The sequence below is a fragment of the Phyllostomus discolor genome, chromosome 1, assembly GCF_004126475.2.
Source record: "Phyllostomus discolor isolate MPI-MPIP mPhyDis1 chromosome 1, mPhyDis1.pri.v3, whole genome shotgun sequence".
Classification (NCBI taxonomy): domain Eukaryota; kingdom Metazoa; phylum Chordata; class Mammalia; order Chiroptera; family Phyllostomidae; genus Phyllostomus; species Phyllostomus discolor.
The window spans coordinates 13,579,933-13,592,195 of NC_040903.2; the positions used below are offsets into that span (position 1 = coordinate 13,579,933).

Sequence of the window (12,263 nt, forward strand, 5' to 3'; positions counted from 1 at the left end):
TGACCTCTGTGCTATGGTTCCTGTCCAGACGGGTGGCCTACAGTAAAAAAACAGACACAGATAATATACTCCAGCTTCAACTTTACCGACGAGAAAGCCGAGGCACAGGAAGTTCATGGCGAAGCAATCCAGGGAACAGAAAGAAAGCTGAGCAGGGAGATCATCATCCCTGCTCCCTACCAACCTGCAATGGAACTCAGGTTAACAATTCAGGCCCCCTCAGCCTCAGTTCTTCAAGTGTATACTCAAGGCCAGGTCACATCTCAGCTCCCTTCCAGATGAAATTTGCAATTCCCTTCAGGAAAGCAAACATTATCAAGGGTTGAGTGTGTGCCAGGCTCGGTGCTAAGTGCAGAGACACAAAGACAAGATGCATCTCTGTCCTTGAGGAATTCATCTTCTTGTGGGGGAGTCAGGCACAGACAGACGATATCGATAGACTAGTGCACACTGCAGTTACATCGGTTATTTTAAAGGGAACTGACCCAAGATAAAACATCATCTAGAAATGAGCTGTTTGCCCCTCCACAACATCTTTCAACTGACAACTGTGCAGAACAATGAAGCATCTCCAAGTCTCCTCCCATCTTCCCTCTGAGGCCTCACCCAAGCACGAGCACCTTCCCTTACAAGTGAAGAAGCAAAGGTGCTGCCTTCAGTAAGCTTGCCCATGGTCAGGTGGTCACCTGACAGCACAAGCCACTGCTACTTCCATGTATGAACTTCTCCCTGAGCTGAGGAAGGCTGTGCAAGACAGAACCATGGACTTGGACGCAGCCACTATTAGTTTCCCAGTACAAATTATATGCTTAAACGGATCTTCGGGTTTACAGCTGATTCTAGAGACTATAGCTAGTTCATTTCCAGCTCCATGGGAAAGCTGGTTCATTGAAGGCAAACAGGATCCAATTCAAATACATTCTGAAGATGTGAGTAAGCAAGGCACTGTTGCCCAACTCCTAATTTACTTTAGAAAATGCTATTATGTCTTTTCTAATGTCTTGAGGACCAAATTTCATCACATCATTGTGAGATGAGGGAGCTAAAATATGTATGATCAAAACATAATTTGAAAGTATACTCAGAGAGGCAGCCTTATGTAAGAGGCTTCAGGCTGGAGTGGGTCCACATCCCTCTTCAGCATCTTGGTAGCCACGTGAACTTGGACACATTCCCTGATATGTCTGAGCCTCAGTTTCCCCATATATATAATAGCAATAGAGCATATCTGTCTGCCAGAGTAGTTAAAAGGGTTAGAAACGTAGCTTAGTGACTGGTAGAGAGCTAAGGGTTAAAAAATAAACTATTAAAGAACATTTTATTAAAGTCTTAATAATTCAGAGATTGATTATTCCATTAGAAGATCGGAATGCTTTTCCCTTTCTTCCTCTTGCTTCCTGCCTGCCCACGTCACAGCTGCTCCTAAGCTATTATTCCATAAGATAAAAAATGAGATAAAATTCAATTTAGATGGCACAGCAACCTAAATGGCAAGAACACAGACATGGGAGTCAAATGGTCCTGGACAAGAATACTGAATGGCTTTGGACAGGCTATGTAACTCCCTTGAGTCTTGATTTCTTCATCTGCAAAATGAGGAATAATCATATCTCTCTTCTAGGCTTCTTAGAAAGATTGGGGGTGGTGTACCCCTGGCATTGTGATTGGTCAATTGTAGTTAGGTGGGAAAGTATTAGATCAATAAGAAACGTACTACTTAGCTAAATTCAAGTATGGGCATCAATCACAATTGGTTTTTAAAACTTCCCCCAACTCCATCACTTCCATGGATGGCCAAAATCAGTCATTGTCATAACCAAGGTCTCACATCTAGTGCCATCAGATTTAAAATGTCCTGCCTTAGGGACAGATTGAGTGTCAGCTTGAAGTGGGATGATTCTGTGCATGTGGGGACCCAGCATGGCAATACAGGTGATGGAAGAGTGGGGGCAGCAGGGAGGCCTCACAGGACACTGGAGGGCCAGAGGCAGGAGACACTGGAGCTAACACCTTGTGACATCATTTCCAAGGGTCAGGGAGGCCAAATGAGAGACCAGTTTGCCCCTTTCATAACCACTGCCTCCACTGGCTATAGGAAGAGCTTAGGTCATCACCAGGCAAATGACAGGGGTTGACCAGCTGTGCAGGATTAAATCTTTGGAGACAGAGGCAAGGAGCACAAAGAATATTTTCAACTGAAAAGCTAAAAGTTCATGGGATGCTCACATTGATAGGACACAGAAACATTTGGATTTCATGTCTCTCATTTAAATATTTTATTCACAGAGCTCTCTGAGTCATCACTTCACATCCTTCCTCCCTTCATCACCCTTAGAAGTAAAGACTACATATAAGATGCCAACTTTCCAAAAGAAAACATGCAACAAAAGACAAAAATCCAGAAGTCACACCCATGCACCATAAAATATCTAAATATTTGTTTAGACCCTTCCTGGGGACCCAACATGACAGCCTCAAAGTAGCACACAGTGATTTATTTTGTCTCCCTCCCTGCTTCGTAAAGAATGCTCCCACTCAAAGTGGGAGGACTTCAACTTCATGACTGGCGACAGGATGTTTTTTCTGAAGCTCCTCACTTAATACCATCACACTGCTCAGAAGGCAACACACCTGTCAATATCACTACCACACATGCTGAAATTTCTATAGAAAAGGAGAAATCTTATGAAAAGTTGTCTTCCTTCATAAAAGGGAGAATTATCTTTCAATAAAATTGATGTTCAAAATTAACCATTGTAAATCACCAGTTTTATATGAACCTTTCTGCCGTAGACAAAATGGAAGATCCCAGGTCCAGTTTAGCTCCCACCGCCCCCTAAGAAATTCTTCATGCACAGAAGTGTTCTTTTTTCCATAAGGCAGCAGCATTTAAAACATGGAAAAAAAAAAAAAACCTCTGGCATCGCTCTTCAATATTGTTGTCTAATTAAATGGCAATGGAGTGGATGCGTAAAAATATGCATTAGAGGTGTGTAATGTGTAATGGGAAGAAGAGTAATCAAAGCCATTCAACAAGATTTAGGAAGGGATTTCAGTTGGCAGCTTCCGAGACAGGAGCATATAATTTTGCTAATTTGAAATAGGTATTATAACGTATAAACATTACTGCTTTGTATATTTTAATGAAAACTGCCTCTCCACCAAAATGAATCTTTTCACGTGAACTCTCTGCATGCCACGGAGCTTCTACCTATTATGAGTTCAGCATAAATAAGAGAGGCATGCAAGCCGTACTAAAAGAATGGTCAACTCATTAAAACAGGTTAAAACCAAGCCCCTATTCCAAGCTACCACAACACCATAAAGGAAGGCTGATGACAGGTGTTGTATTAAATTTTTATCCCGCGGTGAGCTTAGGCTCACACACACCAAATCTGCATGTTTCCTTTGATATACACCTGCAACTTGTTAATTCAAGGGCCTTTATTAAAGAAGTATAAATTTAGTAACACCTATAGATTTGTAAGACCCTATTAGCTTGCTCAACAATCCAGCGTAAATTCATCTGTAGTCTTATTTGCATGGCTTAAAAGAAACAGAAACTGATGATGGCTTCTCCCAAATGGAGGTGACTGCAGACAATGCAATTCCGCAAAGAGACGGAAGTGAATTACCCTGACCTGGGCTGAAAGAGTTGAGAGATCTGCGTCCGTCTGGAGCTGAGGACATCACTTACCGGCCAGCTCGCTTCTCGCTGAAGTCCTTTCTTCCAGTCTTCGTCCAGCCTGGGGGAGGCCTCATCCATTGCTGATGCTGCTTGCACAACCTGGGTTCGCCAGTGGCTGTTACTCTCTTTCGTGGCAAGCCTTTAGCAAAGCGGCAGCGAGGGCAGTTCAGGGGCAGACTGTCATGGAGAAAACGCCATGCCACAGGATGAGGGCTCGGGCAGGAAGAAGCCGCATGGGAACACATTTGGGACACGTGGGGTCACCCTGACAGCTGCCAGCTGGCCAGGTGGGAGGCCATCTCAGCCACTGAGCACCCAAAGATTAGGGAACACCAAGCTCCAGGGTCAGTGGACAATGGGTCATTTTTATGCTTCCGGTGTAAAGGTCAGAGGAGGGAAGTGAAGGCTCTCTCTGCCCTGGAAATATGCATTTCTATGTGTGCTCTGTCTTCTCATCCCAACACACACACACACACACACACACACAGAATTTGCATCGTTCTGCAAGTTTGCATCAGTGGGCAGGATTATCCTGGAAGAAACAAGCTACTAAACATAGAAGCCACACATTTCATTTGAACACATCTCCCCCAACACCGTATGAGTCACTCACCAGCCAGTAAACATGAATAATAGCAAGCTCTTTTGGGTGAAATTAGATTCTTTCCTGTAGTTGAATCCTGAGCATCTATAGTCCCTGCCCCCTCCCCCAGAGGATATTCTGCAATAGGCATCTCAACCTGACCATGGACCCTCAGCCCGTTCCCCACCATTACCCAGAATGATCAGAGGCATCAGTGTGAATGGAGTCCACAAAACTTGGTGCTCAACTGAACCAAACCCAACCAAGCTCTGTCCTGCTTCATTATTGTTTCTGTCACAGAATGATGCTCTCTCCTGTGGTTCTGAGTTCATTACCTATAGTTTTAACATATGCAGCTGGGGATAATTCATGGCACCTACTTTTATTTTTTTTTTAGTTAGAGCAGTGGTTCTCCAACTTGATTGCACAGTAAGATAGAGAAAAACCAACTAGGAAGCTTTGTAAATATACTGTTGCTGAGACCTCATCCCAGAAATTCTGATTTCATTGGTTTAGGGCAGGGCCTAAGACACTGGTATATGTTTAAAAACCTCTCTGGATAATTTTATTGAGCATAAAGAAGTAGAATCACAAAACTCAGTCTTATGTAATTCTTCTCTAATCACTCAACTGACACTTGAATCCCCACGATCTTTCCAGTATCCATACAAACAATGATCTTATCACCAATGATGGTAAACTCACTACCTCCTAAGAGAATCCTGTTCCTTGGTTGACAGCTTTGTCTCAGAATGAAGTAACGTTCTTCTCTCTAAACCTTCCATGGCTGTACTATTTTTTAACTTCATAGGAATAAGACAAAAGCCTATTCTGTAGGACAACCCTTCAGAGATCCAAACACATTAGTTGCCCACACCCTCAAACCTCTGCTACCATGTCTCTTTTCCATGTTATATCTTGCTAGTTCCTTCAGGAAACTATGTAATATGGTGTCATTCTCAAAATATAGTCCACTCTCTGTAGTGAAAGTGATTATAATATTCCAGAAGCAATAGTAATATCCCCACTATGATCTACCAGTGCATATACAGCCTACTGATCACATGCCTTGTTTGAAAACTCCTCCCAACGATAACCACCATGATGATGATAAGAGCAGCCAGCATTTGCTGAGCACAGCCCTAGGTACCCACCACTGGGTTAGGCGCTGCATTAACCTTACCGTGTTGATACTTCATAAGCATTCTATGAAGTCATCATTATGCTCCTGACTCACAGATAAAAATCCAAGAGAGACAAAGGCATTTGCCTAGGTGATGGGCCAGGAGTTAGCCTCTAACTCCAAGGCCTGTGTTCTTGATCCCTACCTACTTCATGCTAGTCAGTGCCCTTTCAAGGATGCAGTCTCGGGTCCCACTGCCTATTTACACCTCACTGATACAGCATCACAATCACATAGTACACATAGGTTTGTTCTCATCTTCAGACTATATAGAAACATGTTTTGTAGACTATAAGTTGCCATAAAAAGCTAACTTGACACGATTGCCTTTTTGATAATCATAAGACTCTACCTGTCACCTTACGTCTAGCAAAGCAGATACATACAAAATCCATCCTTTACTTGTTTGCCTCCTCTCCTACTGTGAATATTCAAATACCCCTTCAAGGGTTACCCTGAGTGTAAGACCAAAAGGTCAGAGGAGCAAGGGTCCAGAAAATTGTCCTAGAGACCAGACTCAATGGAAGACTCCCCAATCATCTGGTTTGCCCCAACTCCTCTAAATCCTTGTCACAGTGTTGAACTCTGTCCTTGAACTGTGTTCTCCCAAGGACATAACTGTCTTCCTGGCCAAAGACATAAATTCCTGGTGTCACAGGAATTAAAAAAAAAAACCTGGTAGCAATTAGTTTTACCATTTGAATCACACCATATACAAGGCAGTTGAACCAGTTCCCATGGAAAGCAGTGCACAAAGTCTTTGACATCAAACACACCTTGGCCTGACTAGCTGCTCCCATTATTACCTAGCACTGTATCCCTGGGAAAGTTACCCAACCTCTCTGGTCCCTAGTGTCCACACCTATAAAAGAGACATATTGTCATCTCAGGTATATTATTATTAATCAAAGCTGATTCCCCTCTATTCTAGGAACACAGCAAAACTGCATTTCTCTAAGTCCCTTAAGATTAGGCATTAGGCATTTCTCTAAGTCCCTTAAGATCAGTCATAGCCATGACTTGTTTGGGGCAATGAAATATAAGAAAAATGGCATATATCCCCCTCCAGGTGGAGGCCTTAATCATTGCACTTGACTCTTAGCCCACTCTGGCCCTAACTTCAGTGACTGCAAAGCATGTGTTGTTGATAAGACATGCATTGATATCAAAGTATATCAAATGCTGAGCCCATTCACAGAAAACAATTGCCTTGTAGAGTTATTGTAACCAACAGCAGACATTATGGGAATAAGAAATAAATTTCTAGGATTATTTGTTCCATCACTATAACCTAGCCTACCCTGACCAATACACTATCCTCAATATTTAGACTTGTTGTGAGAATAATGAAATAATCTACTAGAGCATTTATCACAAGCATCATGTAAGTCTAAAATATTATTTTAAATAGATTTCATTACTAGCCCGGCTTGTTCAACCCACATCCTACATATTCCACTATGCCCTCCTTCTTTTACAGTCTGGGTTTTTCCTGCTTACGAGTGAATAGCATTAAGCTTGACTTTCTACAGATGATGTAGAAATATGAATTTTAAAAAGAAAGGCTAGAAGTGTTCAATAATGCAGCATCACTCTGTCTCAGAATGCAAACTCAGAATAGCATGACTATAATGCTACTTATCACTTCACAAGGAAATTAATGAAAGCAAAACGAAGCATCAAGTAATCAATGAAGCTCAGGGTGAATTCACTACTGATAAAGTGCACGTCTCCAAAATATAAACATAATGAGAACACACATGAATACAGGAGCTTATTAACTCTCATAGCTTTTATTCACTATTCTTAAATCGAGCAATCAAAAAGGAATTAGTTTTGTTTCTGTCTTTGTTAAATGTTTTCATCGAAAGAAGTTTCATCTCTGAAAACCAAGTGTAAGAAGAGCATGAATAACACTGGCCAGCAATGACATTTCACAACACAAATCTGCTCTGAGATGCCACTGGGAGAAGCTATTTTTCCTAGTGGTTTTCCAATTCAAGTGGCGATGACTATGCCCTGTGCTGGGCACTGAACTGTGTTCTCCCAAAGACACATGTTGGAGTCTTAGCCCCCCGTACTTCAGAATGTGATCTTATTTGACATCGGATCTGCACAAAGGTCATCAACCTAAAACAAAGTCAGTGGGGTGGACCTTAGTCCAATATGACTAGTGTCCTTATAAAAAGCAGGGAAAGTGGACAGAAGTACAGACACACACAGGGAGGGCGCCACATGAAGATGAGGGCAGAGGTGAGAGTGACACATCCATAAGCCAAGGAACGGCAGACATTGTCAGCAAATCACTGTTTTTGCCTTGAGATAGGCAGCTTATTAAGAATATGCTGACTAGTAAGAAATAGAAAGCGTTTTAGAATTTGTAACATTTTCCTCGTGGAAAAGTTGCATACAGAAATAAAAAGGAAAAATCTATATAAAATGCATCACCAGTCAGCCCTCCCTTGACTTTCAGGGAAATTCCTTTAACTTATACAATAAAAAACATGTTAATACTTCACTTCAAAAATCAAAAGGCTGCAAATATAAAGGTTTTTCCAAGTGAATTAAACTGTAAGTAGTATTCTCTGATGCTAAAATATGGCACTTTGACCTGTTCTATTAGATGCAGATATTCGGTCTAGAAATGAAAGGAAGCCTGGGGTGGAGGGGGCAGGGGTCACTGATGGAAAGAAGTGCAGAGCCAAGGCGTCCCCAGGCGTGGAAGACAGGTGATGGTCAGTTCCCACTGCGAGGATTTTCCACACACATTCACTTCACACCTGGGTTAGAAGTTTTAGGAGTTTCTATGCACACACACAACCCCTTTTATTACACATTCTCACTTTAAATTCTTCTCAACAAAATTTTTCAAGACATTTTCTCACAATCTTTCACTTCTGTTTTTGCCTTTTTTAAATTAGAAACAAATGGTAGGGTGTTTTCAGAAACTTGCTGCACAAAATAAGTATAATAATGGATCAAACCCACAACACCAGAGGTGTCTGTATATTAACCCTAACAAAACAAAAAACAAGCAAACCAAAACAGCTGCCATAAGAGTGATAGGGTTGACAAGGAGGAACTCTGACGTGACCGTCATATTTCAGAAAGGAAAAAAACACCCAGAATATTCTTTCCAGTTCACTCTTTCAGTAGAATAATTAATGCTTGCTATTCCCTCTGTAAAAGAGTCAGACTGGACAACAGTGACGCCCACAGGCTACGCCAACAGAACACGTGGCTGGGAGATTCCTCCCTCATACACCCGCACCCACCCAGTGTGGCTCGCATGGAGCGGGGCTGCACACTTGGCAAGATTCGCTTGTGTTTTTCTCCAATCCTATATGTCTAGTTGTGCCTGTCAATGCCATTACATAGTTGAATTAAAGAGTATATCTATAAAATATGAATTTCAATGGAAAGAGGCTGGTTGCTTTCCATGAAACTAGTCAAATGCATTGGAAAGACCCAATAAAGAAAAATTGCTTTAAAAAATTGTTGTTGTAAGGGAGGGGATCATAAAAATCTACCCAGACTCTCTACTTAGGCCACTGTCTGTAAAGTCTCCATTCACTTGCAAGAACTGTAACTGAAATTTGTAGAGGTTCCATTAGTGATACGGCTTGCTTCCACACAACAAAAAGACTCCAGAGAAAAAGGCCTTGGCTCTCTAGCAAAATAGCGGTGAATAAATGTGCATTTACAGATTTTAAGCAAAAGCCAAATGTTTTGTGGATATACATGATTTATGATCCCCCAACTTAATCAACGTATGTGATTAATCAGTCAACAATGATATTCAACTGAATGCAATAAAAAGGCTTCTATGATAAGCAAGGAAAAAAAGAGAAATGAAAATATAAGATACGATATTGTAGGAAAAGAAAAGGGGAAGCCACGGAGGACTTCTTCTTAACCTGCAAGTAATGAACAAAGATAGAAAGCAATAGACTCAAATTTTCAAACCAGGAAACAGAATCTATTTCAATACCTAAGTCTACTTGTATCACTTACGTGAGAAACAGCCTGGCTGTAACTAAATCTTGTATAAATCTGAGCCACGTAGACTCCAATTAATTACTGCGTGTTATTACCGTGTCTGCCTATAACTATGTAATAATACCAACTGCCTGTAATCGGAAGGATTTAGTAGACATGTATTGATGAAAATCAGATGATTTCATCCACAGTGTCTGAATTACTTGGATATGTTTGAGCCTGAAGCAAAATAATGTAATAAAAAACAACATATAGATGAGAACCTCAATTTTTCTCTACATATGAATCTGTCGCTGATTTGAGAAGAATCAAATCTAAGTCCAACCAGGTGAAGACATTCCATACATCATCCTTCCCAATGCAATATAAAAATAATATTTCCCCTTCCAGTATGCTTATGTACTGTTCCTGACACTGTGATGTCCTGGACATCGGGGGAGCCCAGAGGCACACAGCACTGCCTTAGCACATGGTGAGCACAACAGAGAGTAACTAAAGAGCCTTTCTTGAAAGAGTTGACTTTAAAGACCATCCCAAGTCATAAGCTCCCAGAAAGAATAACCAATGGACTAGTGAGTAGAGAGGGAAAGCAGATCTTCTGAGCAGGATGAATGGGAAATAGGTTATATGGTCGGGTAGAAACATCTTCCCTATTCACCACCCCCCAAAAAAAATCCTCCAGGAGACTGTCATGGGGCTAAAATATCCACCCCCCCCATCATATCTTTTGCTTTTAAAAACTTTTCAGTCACTTTCTGATTTTGAAAATACACCTAGGAGGGGTAGCCTAAAGCGTTATGTGCTAACACTGTCACAAGTGATTTTCCACTTTGGCTTGGAGAGTAAAACTCTTTTCAACCAGGCAAGGAAGACAATGGGACAAAAAGAAGAACCTCAGAAGACGAGAAGGGCTTGGAGGAAAGGAGGTGACAGATTGGAGGAAAGGAGGTGATAGATCACCATAGTCCCTTAGGCACAAATAAATTTAGAAAATACAAGTTCAAAAACTCCTGAAATTGACTTTACCAACCACCAAATTTTCTGAACAAAGACTATTAGAAACTACCCAATTAGTTTACATGTTTGCAACACATTCTACATTCCCATCACTGTCACAAAATATAAATGGTGTTGGGGATGAGTCACATCTCTTCTATCTGTATTTCCTCCTAATCCTAACATTGTAATGAAGGAAAAACCTCGGATACAGTTTGAGGATTTCAAAGTCAAAGCCAAGTAGGATGGGAATTTGGTTGGAAGATGGGCTAAGGACTTGCTCCTCAAACTGTACTGACCAGCAGCAGCCAGGAGCTCATTAGAAATGCGAAATCGCAGGATTTCATGTGCATTTTAATGATGCTGAATCATTAAGTTTAAGAAACAGTGGGCTAGGGAGACTTATCTTAAAAGTCTATTTGCACAGCAAGTTTTATTATTATTTATTATTATTATTATTTTAAACTAGAGTGTGGATTTACATGGCTTAAGAACAGAAAGACTGGTAAACGTTCCAGGGAAGAACTGAGCTCCCCACCAAGACACTGCGTGGTGCTACCCCTAAGGAACCTGCTCGGTGATTTCATGTATAAAGTATGTGAGGACTTTCATAAGCATGATCCAGTGGGTGTGAAAGGCAGGACTCCCCCCCTTAAATCACTCAACTACCTCGACATACATAATAACTATTCCACTTACTACTTCAGAAAAACAGCTGATGACGAGTGAACGACACCTCCTATGAACATTTAGACGACTGATTTTGTATTATAAGTCAATATTGAGTGCCACAAAATGTCAGAAAATACCAAATGAGGAGAAAAGAATCAATAGATAACCTTGGAATTAAATGAGTGATGAATAATCTTTACCAACTACGATAAATTAAACCATGAAAACTGAGTTAAAGTAACATCAAGGATCTGGTTTAAAACCACAAAAAAAAATATATGTAATTTAGAGGTAGGGCCACTTGAGACAAACACGGCTGTTCATTTATTTTTTTCTAGGTAAGCATTATGACAGGAATATAAAATAAGAGCTAAATTCATACTTTCTAGCTTCTGTCTGAACAGCCGTAATTTTTCAAGGTTCCACAACAAACTCCAATTTGCAGATGCAGACCATGTATTAACCTAGCAACCATGAAACTGAGCACACAATTGTTTAACAGTTTCAGGGTGCAGGAAGTAAGGGTAGGGAGACAAATTCTACAATTTATTTAATTCACTTCATTTTAGATTTTACATGTGCCTGTCAGAGCTATCAAATACACAGTAAATGTGTGGACAGACCGAACATCGGAATTCAAATTCAAATGTTTTTCTGGGTCTTAAACTGGCATCAGAGATAAATCCAGTCCTATAACAAATCAAGATAAATGTCTTTCTTTATAAATAAACAGATGCAAAGTGGTGTTCTGAGCCATCACGTTATTGCCCATGGATCCTAAAGGCATGAATTAAAAGCCTACTCTGTGCCAAGAATGGTGCTGGGTGCTAGTGGCTGAGACATGTGGGCAACACACGCACACCTCACTGTCCTATGAGGGAGCCAACCAGGCAAGCAAAGCATTTCAGCCACGAGGAAGAGCTGAGTTGTGGAGAAAGGGACATGCCTGCAAGACCCCAGGGGTCCGCCCCATCCCAGCATCTTGCGCTGATACAGCTCACCCTCAGGAGTCCTGCTCAGACTACAGTGTCCTTGGAGAAGAGTGATATGGAGCCCCTGCCTCAACCCTTAGGACAAAATCTAGGTTGAAGGTTTTGGGTGCAGTGTTTTAAAATACAATAGATTCTGCCCTGGCTGGTGTA

At 41.2% G+C, this 12,263-nt stretch overlaps 1 protein-coding gene across 2 annotated transcripts in view; it reads right to left on the reverse strand.

Moving 5' to 3' along the window:
- Window positions 1-12,263, reverse strand: part of PPARGC1A (PPARG coactivator 1 alpha) — a 632,304-nt gene that overhangs the window by 290,461 nt on the left and 329,580 nt on the right. The window contains exon 1 of one of the 2 annotated variants that reach the window (XM_028505626.2): window positions 3,698-3,834. The exons of the other annotated variant lie outside the window; for it this stretch is intronic. Coding sequence (XP_028361427.1) covers window positions 3,698-3,766 — 69 coding nt within the window. The 5' untranslated portion in view covers window positions 3,767-3,834. Of the gene's footprint in view, window positions 1-3,697; window positions 3,835-12,263 lie in introns of those variants that run through there. 2 annotated transcript variants of the gene reach the window in all.